The 22611-nt window shown below is 45.2% G+C and overlaps 1 protein-coding gene across 1 annotated transcript in view; it reads left to right on the top strand.

Moving 5' to 3' along the window:
• LOC147639792 (uncharacterized) overlaps positions 1–22611 on the top strand; it is a 115513-nt gene that overhangs the window by 34174 nt on the left and 58728 nt on the right. The window contains exon 5 of the mRNA XM_086774061.1: positions 11325–11690. Within this exon, the coding sequence (XP_086630187.1) occupies positions 11325–11690 (366 nt within the window). The remainder of the gene's footprint in view (positions 1–11324; positions 11691–22611) is intronic.

Raw genomic sequence — 22611 nt, 5'->3', positions numbered from 1 at the left:
AACCTCGAATGGAAGTTCCCTTTGCATCGTTTCGTCCGTAAGCTAGGCAAACGGGGGACTTGTTGAAGCACCTTTGACAGAATGTCTACGAATTGAGATATTTTTAGAGATCAAGTTTATGGAGGAAACCATCTCTTAAATTGGGACATGTGGCAAGAGACTGGATCAAAGTGAGACAAGTGGCCTTACACTTGTCAACTCAGGTCTCCACTTTCATTATAGCCTTCACTTTTCATTTTTCTTTTTTCAGAAAGAGACTTCTATTAAGTATGAGAATAACATACAACAATCACAGCTATAAGCCGGAAAAGAATAGGATCATCCCAATATGTAAGGTGATTTCAACCATTGAGGAGCATCATGATGCCATGTAAGACCTGTGGTACTAGAGGAAAAGAAGATGCCATGGTCCCACTCCCGCATAAATATCACGCGATTTGCCTGCGCAAAACGAGAGGGCCCCTGAATGCGAGTCCAAGTAGCCATAAGAGTATGGATGATATCACCCCATATAGTACTAATGCACTAAGACCCAAAAATTTGGACACCCTCAATAGCCTCCGTGCATTTAGCTCTCCAGATCTGCCATGCTGTAATACTGGCAACAATCCTCTGTCTAGGGGGTGTATAATCAAACTGAGGAACATCCTGCAATAATCAGGTTGGGCAATACCTCTACGAATGAAAATAGTAGAATCTGTACCACTCTCTCATAAAAAAGCTGCGGACCGGACTGGGAGAGCCAAGCAACTTCACCCCAAGTCACATGCACGGCTCGACCGCTCAATTTGCCCATAAGTTGGGCTACATAACCCCAAATTTGCTGTGCAGTTCGCATCCCCATAAACAATATTGTACAGTCTCAGAATCTGCTGCACACCTAGGACAGGAAGGTGCTACACGGAAAACCGATCTAGTGCTACCCGGAAGGAACATAAGCATATATGTGAAGTCTCCAAGAACATGGCTGTGTCATCAGCTAACTCAGAGTCAACCAATTCCTCTTCACTACGAAGAGGCAACCTCAATCCTGAAATACGAAAAGGCCTTTGCAACTATGATATATAATAATGTGGCTAAAGGGCAGCCCTCTTGTACTGAGCGAGAAATGTGAAACCGCTCTTCTCTATCACCGCAAGCGAGCAGAATGGCTAAGGGCTGATTGCTCACTTTAGCCCATTCCACGGCCTCCCAAAACGAGAAAATGTTATCAAAGATGCTCCTGCCGTGTAAGAATCCATTTTGAGTATCATGAATGACATCCTGCAAAATTGGCTACAATTTGATGCTCACTGCCTTAGCAAGAATCTTATAGGCAGTTCCAAGTAAGGTGATAGGTCTCCACTGGCCAATCAATGTCTTATCCCCGCTCTTAGGAAAAAGATAAATAAGCCCCTCAGTGAGAGAGGAAGGCATAGAACCTGTGTCCCACATCTCCTGCAGAGCCGATGTGATCTCAGCCCCAATCTTATCCCAAAAAGTAATGAAAAAAACAGGGGAGAGGCCATCCTCCCCTGGACACTTACCATGAGGTAAGGCATGAAGATTATGACTGAACATCTACATAGAAAAAGGGGCATCCAGAGCGACACACAGAGATACAGACACCACCCTTGGTACCAACAGTTGGTGACCAAAAGGTGTCCCTCGAGAGAAGCTTGCCTGATCTCCCATGCTGGCTAGCATCCAGTTTATGCTCTTGCAAGAGCAATACATCCATAGGTCCACTTGTGATTGCACAATGAAGCTGGGTTTCTACAATTTGTTTCTGCTGATGCGGAAAAAACCCCCAAGGCCCTGAATGTTCCAAGAGACAATCCTCATAAGGACTCAGAGTAGGAAGGACCAGATCTCGTGGTCGAGGACGAAGGACCCCCTTTAGAGGCGGAAGTACGTCTCGCATAGGTAAGGGAGGGTTTTGATGATGTAAACCTTACCTCTCTCTCCCACTCCGGGGAAAAGCCACGGCTAGTCCTCAGAACTGGAGAGGTACCATGACAATGCGAATGCACAACATCATCCTATAACTGTAATGCAGCGTCCTCCTCTGAAGGATCCAGATCATGTGCTTGCAAAGCCTCATCCTCCAAAGAAGGATCAACATCCTGTGAGGCAAGAGCTGCATAGGGGTTAGGGTGCTCCACAAGGGGTGTGGGTGAAGGGGCAAGTACGGGGGTCTGAGGGTGCCTGCCATCCCTAACCACAACCCAACGCTGTGTGGTCTGCTGTGGCAAAGGAGCAACTGCAGTCTCGGCAACTGTAGAAGGCCTGTGATGGGTAGGACCATGCCACCTCCTAGCATGGCCCGTCAATCTGGGACAATCTCTAGCAATGTGACCCTGTCGTCGACGACAAATCCGACTAGTCAGGTCTACCTGCAATGTCCATCCTCTGGCGGAAATGAGATCCGTCAGGTCTCTGAAGCATAACATGATCATTAGTAATCTATGGATCAGGAACAAGCAGAAGGACCCGGGGTACACCATCAAGAGTGGTGGTAATGGCCGTGGAAGCTGAGGCGAGAGAGCTCGGAAGGACTGGTACCTTTAGAACGTGGCGAAAGGATGCCCCTATGGAAGCTAAAATCTTCCAATAGGACCGAGGAAGAGCAGGGAACCGTAGTGAGACCAGTTTAAGGCGTTGATCCTCCGCCACCACTGGATCAAATCCCACATGGTACTGAAAGAAGAAAATCTTCCTAGGACCAAGAGGGAAGGGGTTGCCAGCCAAAACCTGAGAAGTAGCTTTTGAAGAATGAAAGTCCACCTGAAAGAAGCCTCGACCAAGCAAACGAGTATCTTGGAAGTGCACAATCCGCTCCGAAGGGAGAGTTGCCTAGAAGCCATTCACGGGCCTGTTGAACGAGAGGGGTGGGAACCATAAACTCTCGCAAACTAGGGTGGTCTGGACCTCAAGGTCAATGTCATGCTGAAGAGAGGCGACTCGTCTTGTGAAAATTTGATGATTCTCCTGGCTAGTGGGGGTGACGAAAGATTGGTTGTGGCAGAAGAAGCCATAAAGCCAATCAAGAAAAGTGGGCGGCCGACTTGAATCCAGGTAAAATTGTTGTTGAAAAAGAGGCGGGTGCAGAAGAAGGGGGGCAAATGCGGGACTTGAAGGGTGAGAGCAGCTGGGGTAGCAAAGGCAGTGGAGAAGGCGGGGGCAATAGAGGGGCAGGCGGGGACTGTAGAAGGGTAGGCGGGGCAGCAGAGGGCAGACGGGGGCAACAGATGGGGAGGCGGGGGCAGAAGAAGGGCTGATGGGGGTTGAAGAAAGGCAGGCGAAATCAGCAGAGGGGCAGGCGGGGGGCTGCAGAGGGGCAGGTGGGGGGAGTAGAGGGGCAGGCGAGGGCTGTAGAGGGGCAGGCGAGGGTAGCAGAGGGGCAGGCGGGGGGCTGCAGATGGACAGGCGAGGGTAGTAGTGGGGTAGGCGGAGGCAGCAGTGGGCAGGCGGGGGCAGAAGAGGGGCAGGACAAAGCAGCGCAAGGTCACCTCCTGTTCACGCACGTGTAAGGATTGGGATCGAACCCTAATTTTCCAATGGTTAACTTCTTTGACACAATGTGTGTTATTAGAAAACCCACTTTTCATTTTTTAACTCATGAGAGTCCCAAATCTATTAATTGGAGCCCTCTCTCTTCATTTAGAGAGGCTCTCTTGCTACAGACTAGCCTCTCCTATGATGGTTGCTTACATTCTTGTCTACAACACTTTATGGATAGTTCCTACACTCCACTCCCCTCAACAGAAGGTTTCTCTATTTCTATAGCCTCTTGATGGCTATACCAAGGTGTATCGGTTGATTTATGTGCACTATGCTAGTTGCATTAAGTGATTTACCAACTGAATGGAGGGCTGTACTGGCTGAATGGAGAGCTGTATCTTTTGTATCAGCTCATGTACTTGTTATACTGGGGCTGAATGGAGGGTTGTACCTGCTGTTTTAGATTTTGTACTTGTTGTACTAGCCCATGTTATTGCTGTATCGACTAAATGGAAAGGTGTACCTACTGTACCAACTCTATAGCTTGAAGACCCGTGGCTTTCGGGGAAGAATCAGTACCCACACAGAGATATATGGATTTTATTGCTGGCTGAGCATTTCTACAGCCTGTATACTGGCTGAATTTTTTGGTTGCCTCATGTTGGGGCTGTGTTATGGCATTTGTATATGGATAATCTGGCATCTCCCGTGGGGAGAGTAAGGCCCTCAAAGCTTGTACATGATATTTTCTCCCTGGGTAATAAAATATTCCAAGAGGGGGAGAGGGTGGGAGGGTCGACCCATTCCGGTCTCTATGCGGTGTCAGCTCTACACATCTCTTTTTTTACAGTTTTGTGAATTAAGTGGCATAGACTTAAGGCTGTGGCCAATTTTAGTGTTTAATTACTTAATGGTCAAGTGTTTTGCGAAACCCCCGGGCTCTTCGGAAGTTACATTGGTATCAGAGCATTGGCTTTTTCACACTCTTGTGTGAAGACGATCCTGTTGGGGTATAAACACTAGCTATTATGTAGTTAAATACACCCGACCTATCCACTTATGGGAGCAATCATGCATCAAGGCATGTGCAAAAGACAATCTGATTTTATGGATTTTTTGAATCTATTTTGGAATCGTGGAATTGGCTTTATTGCATGTATTCTCTTCTATATGGATCTTATTATGAAGCTCAAAGGCAATCGATATAGGGAAATATCTTTTGGCTGGCATGGTGGGTTCATAACCCTCACGTCACAAAATCAAACCTGGAAAAGAAAAGCTATGTATACTTTGAGTTTGCAAAGTTGGTGCTTTTGCTACTTATTATGAAGTGCTTTTGATATTCGCTAACCCTTGTATGTTTGGAGAATAGTGTGTTGTTGTTTGTGAGATGGTTTAAGGGAAATTTTGTTTATGGCTCCCTTCATTGGGATAGATTATGTTTTTGGCTCCCTTTATTTGGGATGCATTGAACTTATGGAACTCATGGTTATCTCATGGATCAAGGATTCCTCTCATGTTTCATGTTTTTTTTTTTTTCAGAAAGAGACTTCTATTAAGTATGAGAAAAACATACAACAATCACAGCTATAAGCCGGAAGAGAATAGAATCACCCCAATATGTAAGGTGATTTCAACCACTGACCTGTGGTACTAGAGGAAAAGAAGATGCCATGGTCCCATTCCCACATAAATATCACACGCTTCGCTTGCGCAGAACGAGAGGGCCCCTGAATGCGAGCCCAAGTAGCCATAAGAGTGTGGATGATATCACCCCATATAGTACTAATGCACTGAGACCCAAAAATCTGGACACCCTCAATAGCCTCCGTGCATCTAGCTCTCCAGATCTACCATGCTGTAATACTGGCAATAATCTCCCAACTGGTGTCAATCCTCTGTCCAGGGGGTGTATAATGAGAGTGAGGAACATCCTGCAATAGACCATGCTGGGCAATACCTCTATGAATGAAAAAAACAGAATCTGTACCATTGCCCTCATCAAAAAGTTGCGGACCGAACTGGGAGAGCCAAGCAACTGCCCCCCAAGTCACATGCATGGCTCGGCCACTCAATTTGCCCATACGTTGGGCTACAGGACCCCAAATCTGCTGTGCAATGTTGCACCCCCATAGACAATGTTGTACGGACTCAGAATCTGCAGCACATCTAGGACAGGAAGGTGCTACACCGAAAACTGATCTCCACTGATTGGTGGGGAGACCACCATGTAAGAATAACGAAAAGAAATGAGAGATCTGGCTCCTTTTGTATGAGTGCCAATGTCTATGCCAATATTTGTGCTGTATCACTGGAGAAATATCATAGCTCTCCCAATGAGGCCTGAGAGTAGGGATCCTATACATCTGTCGAGTGAGGAGAAGCCTGGCATTCCGAACAGTGAAACTGAAAAAAGGAAGGCTTTTCAAAGGATCGAAGGCATCAATCCACTCCCACTCTCCTAGATCTCATTGAAGATATCTGATAGGACTGCCACCATATAGCCACAAACACCAAGAGCCATGAGTCACTATCTGAGGAGAAGGGTCAATGAACTAGTGCTTCCCCGAGCGACCAACATATCCTCATTGGACTAAGCCTAGTGTTTGGTATGATCTCCTCCATACTACATCTTCTCTATCTTCCACCAGGTATGATAGAATACATGAGGAAATCTGTATCCTCTTGGCCTAGCAGAGCAATGACGTGCAGAGGTATGCCTATCCTAAAAAACTCCCAGCCAACTTGGATGATAGTCTCCGTGAAAGGTCCCAGAAAGCCACTCATGCGGAATAGCTGCATCAATCTGATCAATACGAATGCGAGAGCCTCTAAGATGCTGAGTGGATGCAACTCTCCGATCCTCCGGAAGACTCTTAAAGGTCTTTCAAACAAGAACTGTGTATGCGCAAGTTGTCGGTCAGTCTCGTCCAAAGACCTAGGAAGCCTTTGTCGCAAAAAATATGTCATGCTTCCCCATGCTTTGACAATGGCTGCAATAAGAGGGGAAGATGGTGCCCTAATATCAGTCTCTGTGAACAAAAAACGTGTGTTGGGCATCCAGTCTCTCCCGACCCTAGGTGTACATCTGGAAATCTGAGACAAGAAAAAATCCTTCCAAGGCTCAGTGCCTGGTAGGAAACCTCTGACCACAAGTTTGCAAAGCAACGCCCTGCATTGAACATCCGGATCGATAATATTCAAGCCCCCCTCTGTTTTGGGCTGAATAATTGTGAGCCAAGCTACCCTAGCACGAGTGTCTGAGGTACCATCCAAGCCGGACCAGAGAAAATTTCGGATCAATCTCCGCAATTGGCCAATGCACGCACGAGAAAAGCACCAACAAGAGGCAATAAACCAAGCTGAGGCAAGCAAAACCTGATTAGCCCCACCAAAGCTCTGGAGGCTAAATCTGATCTCCTGGAGCTCCAATGGAGGAGCTTCTTCCGGATACTCATAAGTACCGGAGAAAATTGCTGTGCAGGAGAAATATCAATCCCAACTTGGCATCCCAATATCTAGCAAGACATCCTCTGCTGATCCAAGTAAAACCAAGCTTTGCGACCCAATCAACTCTCGGTGAATCACTAACCCAAAAACCAACAGATTTGTGCCAATTAATGAGTGCCCCTGCTGCCAAACAGAACTCCTCTAGTGCTACCCGGAAGGAACATAAGCATATATGTGAAGCCTACAAAAACAGGGCTGTGTCATCAGTTAACTCAGAGTCAACCAACTCCTCATGACTGCGAAGAGGCAACCTCATTCCTGAAATACCAGCAGTGGAGTGGAGAAAGATGCTCATGGCCTCTTCAACTATGATATATAATAAAGGGGCTAATGGGCAGCCCTATCGTACTGAGCGAGAAATCTGAAACCGCTGTCCTCTATCACCGCAAGCAAGAACTCTACTGTGGGCATCACGATACATGCATGAAACTCCCTTGATCCATCTTTGAGAGAAGCCCATATGACTAAGAGTACCCTCAAGAAAGTCCCAATCCACTCTATCATAGGCCTTCTCAAAATCCAAGAGCAGAATGGCTAAGGGCTGATTGCTCGCTTTAGCCCATTCGACGGCCTCCCAAAACGAGAAAATGTTATCAAAGATGCTCCTGCCGTGTAAGAATCCATTCTAGGTATCATGAATAACATCCTACAAAATTGGCTGCAGTCTGAAGCTCACTGCCTTAGCAAGAATCTTATAGGCAGTCCCAAGTAAGGTGATAGGTCTCCACTGGCCAATCAATGTCTTATCCCCGCTCTTAGGAATAAGATAAATAAGCCCCTCAGTGAGAGAAGAAGGCATAGAACCTGTGTCCCACATCTCCTGCAAAGCCGATGTTATCTCAGCCCCAATCTCATCCCAAAAAGTAGTGAAAAAAATAGGGGAGAGGCCATCCTCCCCTGGACACTTACCATGAGGTAAGGCATGAAGAGCATGACTGAACTCCTGCATAGAAAAAGGGGCATCCAGAGCGGCACACATCTCCTCGGTGATCAAATGTGGCAATGCATTCCAAACCTTCCTCTGTGCCCTGTGTCTCAGATCAGAATGCGGCTTAGCACTAAGAAGCTGGCAATAGAAATCGGTGGCAATTTGTCTAACCATGAGAGGATCTGAGTGAAGAGTGCCATGTGAATCCTGCAACTGCTTGACACTTATCTCTGGCATGGGATGGGCCGTGAGAAGCAAAGAAATGTTTGTTACATCTGCCACCCATGTGTGTCCAAAAGGATTCGTGGGCATGGAAACGATACTCCGCGCGCTGCTCAAGAGAGTGACGAAGTTCTGCTCTAATAGTACATAAAGAATCTGCAACCCATTGAGCATGAGGATGTTTCTCGTGCTCTTTCTGCAAGGCAACCAATCAACGTCTAATAGCCCTTTCTAAGTCCAAGGCCTCTTGCCTCTTAGATAGGGCACATGTGTGATAAAAGTCACTAATATCATAGAGAGTAGAGGCCAGGCTTTCAGAGGCCTGTACGAAGTCATGAGATCTCCAAATATCAAGCATACGAAGCGATAGTTCTGCATCTGAAAACAAATGATCAGGGATGCGTACATGGGGTGGTGATCCATGGCAATTCGGATCTCTAATACATAAAACCATTGGGCAATGATTAGATTTAGAGGTGCTTGTAGCAATGAAAGTATGCCCACCTCTGTCAAGCACACAATCATCCACATAAAATCTGTCTAACGATGCATATATACATCCTGCATCTCTTCTCCTGTTAGACCATGAATAAAGAAGAGTGGATGGACTCCTCAAAATGTCATCCTCATGCCAACAATCTCTACCATGAATGGAGAGTATAAACCTCTCCCAAGCCCTCATGTCCACCTCTTTTATCCGTTGGCATCTCAACCATGTTAAAATCCCCACCAATAATCCAATGGTCGGCAAGAGGCATCAATGTAGTGAGAGATTTCCAAAAGGCAATCCTCTCACCTCTATGGTTAGGAGCATAGAGATTGAGAATACCAATGCGTGTAGTACCCTGGATAAGAAGGATCCACTGCGCTCTTGCAGGCAAAATGACACCATGTCCAATGATGCAAGGCAAGATCAAAGCTGAAACAGAGATACAAACACCACCCTTGGTACCAACAGCCGGTGACCAAGAAGGTGTGTCCCGAGAGAAGCTTGCCTGATCTCCCACACTAACTAGCATCCAGTTTATGCTCTTGCCTTCATCAAATTCGGGAGTAGTATTGTTAGATCTATTACAGATGGGCGTGCAGATACACGTGAAAGCATCATCATACACTCACCACACCATATCTTTTCTATGAGCTACAACAACATCAATCTCTACATCTTACAAGTAAAATTTCTATTCACTTTACTCTGCATTTCTTTCATGCACAAAACAGTGTTTAGCTTTGTTGAGCCTGATGCTCTGATACCAATGTAACATGTGGAAGCTCTGGGTAGTCTTCTTTCAGCCCTAAACACTCTTGGAAACCTTCTGATGCAAAAACGCACCATCTGATGCAAAAACGCAAGTAGAGAGAGAGTAGAGAGAGAGAGTGAGAAGTGCTGGAAATTCAGTATAATCTATGGTACAAAAAGGGTACATATCTGCAGCCATGGGTTGCCTTCATAAAAAGGTGGTTAACCCTAAAATCTGTCCCCTATGGGACCTCTAAGGATCCAAACCCCTAGTGGGATTGAATGAATCAAACCTTGAGCATGTGGCCCTATTTATATGGGTCTTTGGACACTTTATGCTGGCCGACTGCTGGTCGGCCAGTTCCATGTCCATATAAGCCTTTCAGCCCTGCCCGACTACTGCTGGTCCTTGTCCTTGATGCGCCTGCTGCCCACCCTCTGCTGACGTCAGCCGACAGCTCTTCTGGCAGCCAGTATCCACTATCCTGCAGCCGACAGCCCTCTGATCCATGCTTTGCTCCAAGTCCTGCTCCATGTCCACCTCAGATGCTACACCTGAAGCTCCTACATTCTGGTTCTACCTATCTTCTACTGGTTCATGGTCTTTATCTGTTTACCTCTTCTGGATCTAGCCCAGAGAATGTCCATGGCATCTGTGATGCACATGACAATAAATGTAAGCCACATGCAGTGAATGAATCTGATTGTTTTGTGTAGGGGCTGTGTTGCTATGTAAGGATGCATGCAAAAGCTCATGCCAAAACGTATACCGAAACACTCTCAGAAACTGGCTTTTGAAAAACTCTTGGGAAGAGCTCTTCCTCTCCACATTTAGAACGAATGGCAGGCAGAAGCTCTCATAATTACCAAGATAATGTGTCCTTTTGAAGAGAAGCTTGTGGTCACCTTAAACCCCTTTGCTCTGATACCAAATGCCATGCACCCTCAGCTGAACCTTTACCCTTGCCTCTCTTCATGTACATTGCGAAGAAGATGACCTCAAGACAGCAAAGAAAAACCAAAATAAGAAAATACTAGCATGGTTTAAGGAGAATGATTTACCCCTCCTATATATACTAATAACTTGGGCACTCATGTGAGAACCTGCTCATCCACATGATCTTTAGTCCCGGTCATTAGTCATTAGTTGCCCCGTGCATACACACTGTTTGGTTCTCCGTGCCAGCTTGCCTTAACCCACAAACCCGGCCTTCCTGCAACAGCTTGCCTTAGACAAGAGTTCACACTTGAAGCTTGCAAGTGATGTGTGTATCCTCATGCTGCCATGTATATTGCTATCCTTCAGACCCCTTGTTTTCAAGTACTTTGCTTCATTTCTAAGCTTCGATCCTCTGATCCTTGCCCAAAACATTAGTTTATTGGTCTCGATCCACTTGATCCTCACCAATGTGTTAGCCAACTAACTAGGGTTAGACAGACTAGATGGAGGAAAAGTCTCTACATGATATGTGTGGCCCTCAATAGCATGTGTACATCTGGCCCCCAAGATCTTTCAAGATCCCTAGTAAGCCGACTCTTCTGCCAAGTGGGGTGCTGTGAAGGAAGAATCAACATTCTCTAGTGAGGTCATTATAAAGAACGCGCTCGACCTTGCCTTATGGAAAGGCGCACGAGTTTTTGGTGGTAAGGGCACAATTACTATTGAGGATGGACCACCAAATCCCAGTACAAGAGGAAACAATGGGGGGTGCTCATGTTGTGGTGGTGGTTTTGTGTATGGGGGGTGTACAAACATTTTTAGCTTCAACTTTCCTTCCTTTTGCATTTCAATCAATTATATAATGGAGGTGGAGCATGTAGACATATTGTGGGGGTTATTGCATATTAGGATGTCCAACTTTTTAAAAAGTATTTTTGTACATTAGGATCATTAAAATGTTGAGACTTCTTAAATTTGTTGCATGCAACTGTCATTTCTAGGGATTGGCTCCTCAACGACAATGTGATGAAGCATTGACGAGTCTTGCTTCTCTTGATATCAAAGATGGCTCAAACTTGTCAAGTGATCATCCTTATGGAAAAGGAAAAGATGACGTTCCAATTGCTAGGAAAGCCACAACATCTTCAGCTTCATCTGAATCCGAAGAAAGTGCCAGATCAAATCTAGCCCTTACATTAAATAGAGTTGATGGCAATGAATTGAAAAACAGGCAAGAATTTGACATGATGGAAAAAGGAGCAAAAGAACCTAATGTAATCATGGTGGTGGAAATGGATGTCAAAGCCTTAGAGCAAGAGGTTCTTAAGCTAAAGAAGGAAAATGGAAGGCTAGAAAAGCTCGTCAAGGTGCATGCTTGTACAATTCAAGCTAATTAAGGAAAATAGAAGACTAGAAAAGTTACGTTTAAAATGACATTCAAAATGCATGTTTGTAGGTCTCCTTTTTTGGATTGAAAAACCATTTGCTGTGACCACTATTTGCCTTATATTGTCTGAACGCCTGTGTGCTTATTGTCGTTGATAAAAGAATTGCTAAATGGTGTGCATGGAAGTGTGCTTATTCTTGAAAATTTTAAGTTTTTTGAGAAAAGAAGGCAAAGTTTGCTTCATTCATAAAGTTTCACAGCCTCAATGGAGTTTGCGATCATCTCATTTTGGCTTCTCAGATTCATGGATCAAGGTTGTCTCTTCCCTATATCGCTTAGCTCAGATGTTAGATTTCTGGATCAGTCTGCTAGGGATGCCCCCTTGCACATTTACTGTATCTGGTTGTTGTTGAGACTACGAGTATATTTTTGAGCTAATAGGCAGGAATTTCAGGTTTGAGCCTCTTGATCGATAAGGACAGTGAGATTGTGGATCATACAACAGTTTTCTTGGATGCCTCCATACAAACTCTCACTTCCTTCTGGTTGGCCTTGGATGCTTTTGCCATGGAGCGAGGGCCCTTATTGCTTGGTATAATTCTTTTGATATTTTGGTCAGTAACAAACCTTTCCCAGGTTGGGGTTCAGATAGGGTCCAGAGGGGTTAGAACTTGGGTTGTTAGGTGGGTACTGATATTTCCTTCTCTCAGCAGTTTTCACCAGTTCTAGAAAGCATCTATAAGAAGCATATTTTTCTCAGCTCTTTGAGGTTGGATTTAGCATCCAGGGTGGTAGTAGTGAACCAGATGTTACTGGCCGCTGTCTGGTTTGTTGTCTTGTTGGTGTTATTCCAATGATGCCGAGTACAGATTAGGAGATTGGTCAGGACTTTCCTTTCGTCTGGTCTTGATGCACTGCAGATACTAGAGCTAGAGTTGCTTGGGAGATGTGGATTCTTTCGACTGATGAGGGGGGCCTAAACATTATTTATCCAGACATTGTATTCCGAGGCTTTTTAGGAGGATTGAGTGATGGAAGGAATTTTTTCTTTCAAGTTTCGCGTTGTAGCGGAGAAAGGAGGCATGGTAGTAGATAATTTTCATTTCACCTGATATTAGTTTTCCTTCTTCATGTCTTATGTCTGCCATCATTATAGTGTGGCATAGTTTGAGAGGCTCCTTGAGGCAAAAGCACAAGAGCTAAGATTGATAGATAGCCCATTATGTGGAACGAGGCAACAAGAGAAGATGCTGGCACATGTCTTAGAGCTTTAGAATATATGCATTGGTCTAGGTGAGAGAGCATGTAACATACAGCGGAAGTATTCGTAATTAAGGATCCTGTCACATAAGTCTCACACCGCCTTTTGTATCTTGAGTTTCGTGAGTTTAGCAATCCACTTTTATAACCTCAAACTTTAAGAGATTTGAAAGAGAGAGAGAGATAGAAACTGTACACCGTATGGGGTCCCGAATTACCCACTGAAGGGCCCCCTATCCCCTTACCGGAATAGTATTTGCTTTATTACTTTGAAGAGACTGACTTTGGACTGACGATATGCAAAACACAAGATCTCGGGGGACCAAGAGTCGGGTTAAATTGTACATGGCTGTAGAAGCACCAATGATGACCAATCTTGAGCCTATGCACTCTTCCCAATGGAATGAGGGAAGGCTGCAAATCTGAGGCTAAGGTAGGGGCTGATTGGGACTGTTTCTAGGCTGTGAATGAATGCTGTGTCTTACCTTCACCAAAGTGCTGTAGCAAAACGATGAAGATATGTATGCTGAAAACTGCTCCCATGCAGAAAACGCAAGGTAATCTGAAGGCTGAATGCTGTATGCTGATACATTTAGGTTGATGAAGGCAAAATGCTCATGCGTTGATGCTCCTAGGTGCTGATGGATGAAACGCTGATGGCTGAGGTGCTGAATGCTTCAATCGCTTATGCTCCTTGTGCTGATCGTTGAAGGCTTGATTGCTGAATTATGATATGAATGATGGAATGATGTAATGCTGAACTATTTATATGCACTTTTGATGCTGTTCGGCTGGCGACAAAGCTGGCCGACTACATCATGTCTTGTCTAAATGAATAAATATGGTAAAAATGCTAGTTAAATGCTATAAAATATGAGAAAATACTGGAATAATATTGATTAATATTCTGATGCTTCTGCCATGGTCTATGTGGTCTTATGTGCCTATGGGATGGATGATATGCAAAATGCAACCATGAGCTGATGCAAACCCTAAGGTTTCTACTGACTCTACATGCATGAATGAATCTCTTCAAGTGGGTTAAGGGACTTGACTGATTGAGTGACTCCGTATGGCTAAGGAATGACCTACGTAGCTCGTGCATGACTTATCCTAGACTGAGGATTACAATGGGGTTACGGCGTCTGACAAATATCATCCTAAAGTGTACTAATACTGTACAATGTTGCAGTGATGATGATGAGCCATCTTGTCACCATGCACTACAGTACAGAGTGCATGTGACATTCCTTCCTGCTTAGCTTGGTGACATGTTCATGGCTTCCAAGTAGTCCGCCAACAACTGGAGGTACTCTTGAAAGAACTCCTCTTCTAGCCAAACAGCTGTGTGGCTATCTCGATCTCGGAACTCCGTATAGAACTGACGTATTTGTCAATTGGAACCATGCTTCGAACGATGAAGAAGGATCTACTCAGGCTCAATGACTTCTGCTTCGTCTACTACGTCCGGCTGCTGTTCATCTGAAACATCAAAGACTTCTGGTCCAACATATGGTTTTAGCCAAGAAACATGGAAAACATTATGCATTGTCCAATTAATAGGCAACTTTAACTTCATGGAGACATCACTAATGTTTTTAACTATTGGAAAAGGTCCAAAACTACGGAAAGACAGCTTAGAACAACGTTTACCCACTTGTTTCAATCTTTGTTTCATGATGTGCAGAGAGACCCTATCCCCTTCCTTGAAGTGGATATCTCGTCTAGACTTATTTGCCTATTTGTGAACTGAGTAATGGCCAGTTTCAGAAGTGAGGGCCAAACTGGGTTGAGTACCAAACTTTGCGGAATCGACATACTGATCTTCTACGCTATCCAGGTTCTTCCCCGTGATTTCAAGAATGGTAGACTCCTGCACTGCCTGGATGCTGGCCTTTTGACTAACAGCATCTGTAAACTGGGTTATGCTTACCAGGGATGTACTCGATCATTTCTCCAAATTGTTGGAAGAGTTCACTCCATCTGGCTTGCCGATCACTCCATTGGGCACTTGGCATGGTTTGAAGCTACGTTAGTGCTTGGTGGTCTGTTTTGAGTGTGAAAACCTGTCCATAAAGGAAAGGCTTCCAATGTTTGAGTGTTGTGATCACAACCAAAAGCTCTTTGTCATAAACCAAATAATTATTTTCGGCGACATCCAACTTTCGACTGTAGTAGGCCACGGATCTATTGTCCTGTTGGAGAACTGCACCTATGGCTACATTGTTGGCATTGGTAATGACCTCAAAAGGTTCATTCCAAGATGCTAATGTCAAAACAGACGCTTCTGAGGCAACTTTTTGGAGTGCACGGTATGTATCAAGCGCCTTGCCTATGACTGAGACTTTTTGTCTACGAGTCTTCACCCCCTTGAGCAAGTCTGTGAGAGGTGTTGCAAGGTTGGAAAACTGGTGAACATGGGTGTTGTAGGCTTGACAAAGACCTATGAAAGAACGGATCTCTTGGGCCGGCAGTCTCAGGGATGTCCCGATCCAAGATTTCTTGAACCTTTGAGGGGTCCAATGGAATCCATCAGAACCGATGATATAGCCCAAGTATTGAACCTCTTTAACGCCGAAGATAGAATTTTTGGCGTTTATGTAGAGCCCATTATCTCGCAAAAGTCGCAAGACTTTCTCCACATCTTTCTCTTGCTTCTCTGCAGTAGCTGAGAATACAAGTATGTCATCAAGAAAGATGAAGACACACTTACCAAACGAGGACTGCGAAAATCATGGACATCATTTTATTGAAGGTTGCGGGTGCATTGGTAAGCCCAAAAGGCATGACTACGAACTCGTACTGACCACGCTCTGTCCAGAAAGCTGTTTTTGGAATGTCAGCTTCACAAATGCGGACCTGATGGTAACCACTCTTGAGGTCGATCTTAGTGAAAAATTTTGCACTGTCTAAACGCTCCAAAATGTACTCAATCCTTGGCATAGGAAACTTATTCTTAATGGTGAGTTTATTCAATGCCCTGTAGTCTACACAAGGTATGCAGACTTGTCCTTTTTTTGGACAAATAGGATGGGTGCAGCAAATGGTGATGAAGAAGGCCGAACGAATCCGGCTCGGAGGAGCTCAGATAACTGTCTTTCTAGCTCGCCCTCTAAAGTCTTGGAAAGACGATAGGGGAACCTGCTAGGAGGTTCTGATCCAGGGACTAGATCGATATGATGATCCTCAAGACGTGATGGAGGGGACTGGGCGGAAGATCGTCCCTAAGCATAATGTCCTGATGTCTAGACAGGAGGTCTGCTAACTGTGGGACTTTAGATGAGATAGGTGCTACCGATGAGGTATAGGCTGTCTGAGCACGAACATAAAGTAGTGCCCCTTTCGCTCCCTTTTGCAGATAGCTCGTCGGGCCTGGAGGTGCGAAATCAATGGAATGCCAAGAATGCTTCTATCCCCACGAATCATGATGGGCTCAAGAAAACTTTTACAGATAGTAAAAGGGTCCTTTCTCCAATCTGGAATAGGCTCATATTGACAAAACCACTGGATTCCTAAGATCATGTCACACCCCAGAAGAGGCGAGACAATGAAATCTCATTGGAACGAGGCTTTTTGAACTTCAAAGGCAAACTGCTGTGCCTTTTGAGATATGTGGGTGCCGAGACCAGGTGTGAACCCGTCCACATCCAAATGTTATGGCGCTAATGTGCAGCTCATCTTGTTAGCCAACTGGGGAGAGATGGCATCCTCAGAACTGCCCATGTCGGGCTTGGATGGCACCTCAGGCACTCGTGCCAGGGTAGCTTGGCTCACAGTTATTCAGCCCAAAAGAGAGGGGGGCTTGAATATTATCGATCTGGATGTTCAGTGCAGGGCGTTGCTTTGCAAACTTGTGGTCAGAGGTTTCCTACCAGGCACTGAGCCTTGGAAGGATTTTTTCTTGTCTCAGATTTCCAGATGTACACCCAGGGTCGGGAGAGACTGGATGCCCAACACACGTTTTTTGTTCACAGAGGTTGATATTAGGGCACCATCCTCCCCTCTTATTGCAGCCATTGTAGAGCATGGAGAAGCATGAGATATTTTTTGCGACAAAGGCTTCCTAGGTATTTGGACGAGGTTGACTGACAACCTATTATGTGGAACGAGTTCATTAGAGATGAGGCTGGTCGGCCACTTGGTGCATCTCGTTATATGCAATGGTCAGGATGGGAGAGATGCGCATACACAGTTCTTGCTTGGAAGACCTTTAAGAGTCTTCCGGAGGATCGGAGAGTTACATCCACTCAGCATCTTAGGGGCTCTCGCATTCGTATTGATCAGATTGATGCAGCTATTCCGCATGAGACCTTTCACGGAGACTATCATCCGAGTTGGCTGGGAGTTTTTTCGAGGATAGGCATACCTCTGCACGTCAATGCTCTGCCAGGCCAGGAGGATATAGATTTCCTCATTTATTCTATCATGCCTGGTGGGAGATTGAGGAGATGTAGTATGGAGGAGATTATACCAAATACTAGGCTTAGTCCAGTGAGGATTGTTGGTCGCTCGGGGAAGCACTGGTTCATTGACCCTTCTCCTCAGATAGTGACTCATGGCTATTGGTGTTTGTGGCTATATGGTGGCAGTCCTATCAGATACGTTCAGTGGGATCCAGGAGAGTGGGAGTGGATTGATGCCTTCGATCCTTTGAAAAGCCTTCCTTTTTTCAGTTTCACTGTTCGGAATGCCAAGCTTCTCCTCACTCGACAAATGCATAGGATCCCTACTCTCAAGCCTCATTGGGAGAGCTATGATATTTCTCCAGTGATACAACGCAGATATTGGCATAGACTTTGCCACTCATACAGAAGGAGCCAGATCTCTCATTTCTTTTGGTTATCCTTACATGGTGGTCTCCCCACCAATCAGTGGAGATCAGTTTTCGGTGTAGCACCTTCCTGTCCTAGATGTGCGGCAGATTCTGAGTTCGTACAACATTGTCTATGGGGTGCAGCATTGCACAGCAGATTTGGGGTCCTGTAGCCCAACTTATGGGCAAATTGAGTGGCTGAGCCATGCATGTGACTTGGGGGGCAGTTGCTTGGCTCTCCCAGTCCGGTCCGCAACTTTTTTATGAGGGCAGATTCTGTTTTTTTCATTCGTAGAGGTATTGCCCAGCATGGTTTATTGCAGGATGTTCCTCACTCTGATTATACACCCCCTAGACAGAGGATTGACACCAATTGGGAGATTATTGCCAGTATTACAGCATGGCAGATCTGGAGAGCTAGATGCACGGAGGCTATTGAGGGTGTCCAGATTTTTGGGTCTCAGTGCATTAGTACTATATGGGGTGATATCATCCACACTCTTATGGCTACTTGGGCTCGCATTCAGGGGCCCTCTCGTTCTACGCAGGCGAAGCGTGTGAATTTATGCGAGAATGGGACCATGGCATCTTCTTTTCCTCTAGTACCACGGGTCTTACATGGCATCATGATGTTCCTCAGTGGGGTTGAAATCACCTTACATATTGGGGTGATTCTATTCTCTTCCGGCTTATAGCTGAGATTGTTATATGTTTTTCTCATACTTAATAGAAGTCTCTTTCTGAAAAAAAAAAAAAGAACTGCCCATGTCAAATAGGACTACAAACTCTTGGCCCTTGGCAGAGCCATAACTTCGGATGAGGCTTCTCTGTGCACTATCACTCTCACCCTCCTGCTTATTAGAATCAAATACCACGGATGGCATAGGGTGCATAGAAGGTAAAAGCTGAATTGCATTTGTGGTAGTAGGCGGGGTTGGATTTGCAGGAGATGCTATGGCAACTGTGGCATTAGGTGCTTTGGAGGCTTGCTCCGCTTGCCATTTGTGGCACTCCTTCTTACCAGGGCCGATGGTATGATAGAAAAAACATATGTTTTCTGATTGGTATTTCCGTTGCTCCTATGGAAGAAGATAACCTGTAGTAATGCCTGCTTTAGCGTTTTCCTCAGGGGTTTCCTTAGGCTTGGATTCCTTATCCGTCTTACCCCCTGAACTAGAGCTATTACTGTCATCCTTCTTAGCATGTTTAGAAGATGCATTACCTTTCCCTGGCTGCGCAACAGATTGCTGCTGCTGCTGGGGTTTGGTACTAGACTGTGACGATTGCTTAGGCTTGCCTCTGTTCATCTTCATTTCTTCATTTTGATCCAGAGTCAAAGCCCGGTCATAGGTATTGGGTTCAAAGTTACTAGATCTAATCCACGAATGAATTAATTCATCTTGGCCTGCTCAGATAACCCTAACTGTTGTGCTAAAGTTATAACCTTTCCGGAAAACTGAAGTACTGGTGACCCGTTCTGTTTGAGTCCATAGACCTCATCTGCCAGGCTGGTCATATACTGAGGAGGGAGAAATCTGGTCTTTAGGTCATGAACAAATGTATCCCAGCTAAAAGTTGTGACACATGTGGTCTGGTCTGTATGAAAACCAGACCAATGCTGCCACCAAGTGACTGCCTCACTTGTAAGGTGGGAAGTCGCTACGTGGACTCTATCCTGAGGATCTGTAATCCTAGCTAATGGAAAATGAGCAGTAAATTGATGAATGAACTGATTAACTGCTAAATAATCACACTTACCATCATACTTACTGAAATTTGGTTGAGTTTGAATGACGGTAGTCGATGTGGCGGGCTGCTGGCTGGGGGGCACCTAAGGCTGGGGAAATTGAAGAGAGGTGTTGATATCGAAGATGCATGGCCTCCTTTTTCCTTTGGTTCTCTAGTAACATACGTTCTCGATCGAGCTCTCGTTGGTGCTCCCGAGTGGCGAGTTCAGCCTGACCCGGTCTTCTTCGATCCTGCGTTGGGCTTCCTCATAGTCCCGTCTATCTGCTTTTTCTTGTTGCTTTCTTGCTTCAGCTTCAGCTTTTGCTTGTCTCCGTCGAACCTCGTCTTCTCTTCTTTGTTGTTCCATCTGGAAGAGGAGGGAGATGTAGTCGGGGGTTGCTGGAGGAGGAGGAGGTCGTGCTGCTGTTGCCTCCAAGAGTTGGAGACGCTCCATAAATGGTTCTGAGCTTTGAGGAGAGCTATGGTGTCTGTGGTGTTCGGAAGAGCAAGGTCCCCTTCGGGGGAGATGTCTTCCGGCTGATGTGTACTCTCCTCTATAGACATGATGCTGAAGTCGGTGGTCGTGCCAAAACACAATCTGACCATCCAAGGATGCTCTCACGCTAGGATGCGGTGTGTGTGGACAAGTTGAATCTGATACCAATGTAACATGCACCGGAAGTATTTGTAATTAAGGATCCTGTCACATAAGTCTCACACCGCCTTCTGTATCCTGAGTTTTGCGAGTTTAGCAATCTACTTTTATGACTGCAAACTTTAAGAGATTTGAGAGAGAGATAGAGTGAAACTGTACACCGTGTGGGGTCCCGAATTACCCACTGAAGGGCACTCTATCCGGTTACCGGAATAGTATTTGCTTTATTACTTTGAAGAGACTGACTTTGGACTGACGATAAGCCATATGTATGCTGAAAACTGCTCCTATGCAGAAAACGCAAGGTAATCTGAAGGCTGAATGCTGTATGCTGATGCGTTTAGGTTGATGAAGGCTGAATGCTCATGCGTTGATGCTCCTAGGTGCTGATGGATGAAACGCTGATGGCTGAGGTGCTGAATGCTTCAATTGCTTATGCTCCTTGTGCTAAAGGCTCCAATCGTCAAAGGCTTGATTGCTGAATTATGATATGAATAATGGAATGATGCAATGCTGAACTATTTATATGCACTTTTGATGCTGGTTGGCTAGCTACAGAGCTGGCCGACTGCATCATGTCTTGTCTAATTGAATAAATATGGTAAAACTGCCAGTTAAATGCTATAAAATATGGGAAAAATACTGGAATAATACTGAATAATATTCTGATGCTTCTTCCATGGTCTATGTGGTCTTATGTGACTATGGGATGGATGATATGCAAAATGCAACCATGAGCTGATGCAAACCCTAAGGCTTGTACTGACTCTACATGCATGAATGAATCTCTTCAAGTGGGGTAGGGGACTTGATTGACTGACTCACTCGCTATGGCTGAGGAATGACCTACGTAGCTCGTGCTTGACTTATCCTGGGACTGAGGATTACAATGGGGTCACGACGTACGACAAATATCATCCTATAGGGTACTAATACTGTACAATGTTGCATTGATGATGATGAGCCATCTTGTCACCATGCACTACATTGCAGAGTGCATGTGACAGAGTGGTACATCTTGAGGTGGATCATGGAAGTATTTCAAAAATTTTCCGGTGGTCTAGGGCAGGACTGTACATATTGACACAACTATTCCATGGGAGTGATACCTAGGATATATTAGACCCATTGAATCAGTTGGATGGTTAGGGGTCTTTTTTTGTACAGGGGTTCCTCTTCAGGTGATCAGTATCGTTGGGGAGGAAAGAAGAGACACTTTGGTTTTCTTTAGTTCAGTTTGGAGGCAGGATGTTTAGGTGCTAGGTCGACGATTTTATCCATGATGCACAAATTGAGGAGGCCAAGATTCTTGCCTAGTTGGAAGTGTTGGCTGATTGACCCACTTCCAGAGAATAAATGATCTAAATTCGAAGACTTTGGTTATAAGAAGAATGCTATGTCAACAGGTAATTTTTTCACCTGCATGCCTTTCTTTCAATATACAGTCCGAAATGCCAGGAGGTTTTAGATTTGGACCCTCTAGAATGCCTCATTGGGAGAGATTCTAGGTGACGCAGAATATAGGTGTTTTAAAAGGAGATTTTGGAAATCCTAACAAACATAAATTTTTTACTCTTCTTTTGGCTTTCTATTCATGGAGAGTTTCTAGTGAACCAGTGGAGACAGGTCTTTGGAGTGATCCCATCATGCGCATGCTCTATGCTTTATACGTTGTGAACTGATTTCTCACAGCAGCTAGTAGAAGGGCGTCAAAGTTTGTTATGGCTTGCTCATATATTTTGATTTTCACCTCTAGGGGTGATACTGGTTGAGGGACTATGAGCAGATGAATGTCAAAGGATAAAAAATTGAAAGGGTGAAGAGGTGGTACCTTGAATGTGCTCATTGATTGGGACAGCTCATAGGCGGCCAATGAGAAGGGCTAGTCCTAGAAAACTATCCACAACCTTTGTGGGCGACAGGAACACCTCACAAACATCTTAGATCAGGATGCAATGGCGCCATGTAACCTTCTTGTGCACACCCCTTCTGCACTCGGGGAGACCCCAGTGTGGCTTTTTTCCTCCCTGTTCCTCATTGTAGCCTCCTTCCAAGAGCGGCCAGCCAAATAGAGAGCTCCCCTCCCCCCGGCAGTGTTTTTTGGTTATGGAGGATCAAATGTACTTTGTTTCATCTACGGAGGGTTGTAATGTGCATTACATGGACATTTTCTTTAAACTAATGAAGTATTTTTTCTTGGTTGGTTGGGGGGGGGGGGGGGGGGGGGGAGTTGGGGGGTGTAGAAGAGAGCTTTAACATTCACGCTTCAACAACAAGGATCAAGAGCCAAAAGCTGCCCAGATCTGAGAGAAATTAGAGTTAAGGTCTTTTAAGCTTAAGCAGGCATCCCCCCAGCATAGACAAGCAGCCTGTGTGCACAATTACCGATAGTCAGCGTAGGAGTCAACCAACACAATTCGACATAGATCTAGACTCTCCAAGTTG

The sequence above is a fragment of the Cibotium barometz genome, chromosome 3 (genome assembly GCF_041138505.1).
Source record: "Cibotium barometz isolate CiBa-2024 chromosome 3, ASM4113850v1, whole genome shotgun sequence".
Taxonomy (NCBI): Eukaryota; Viridiplantae; Streptophyta; class Polypodiopsida; order Cyatheales; family Cibotiaceae; genus Cibotium; species Cibotium barometz.
Note: the sequence above shows the minus strand (reverse complement) of the source record. Positions and strands in the feature narration are given on the sequence as shown.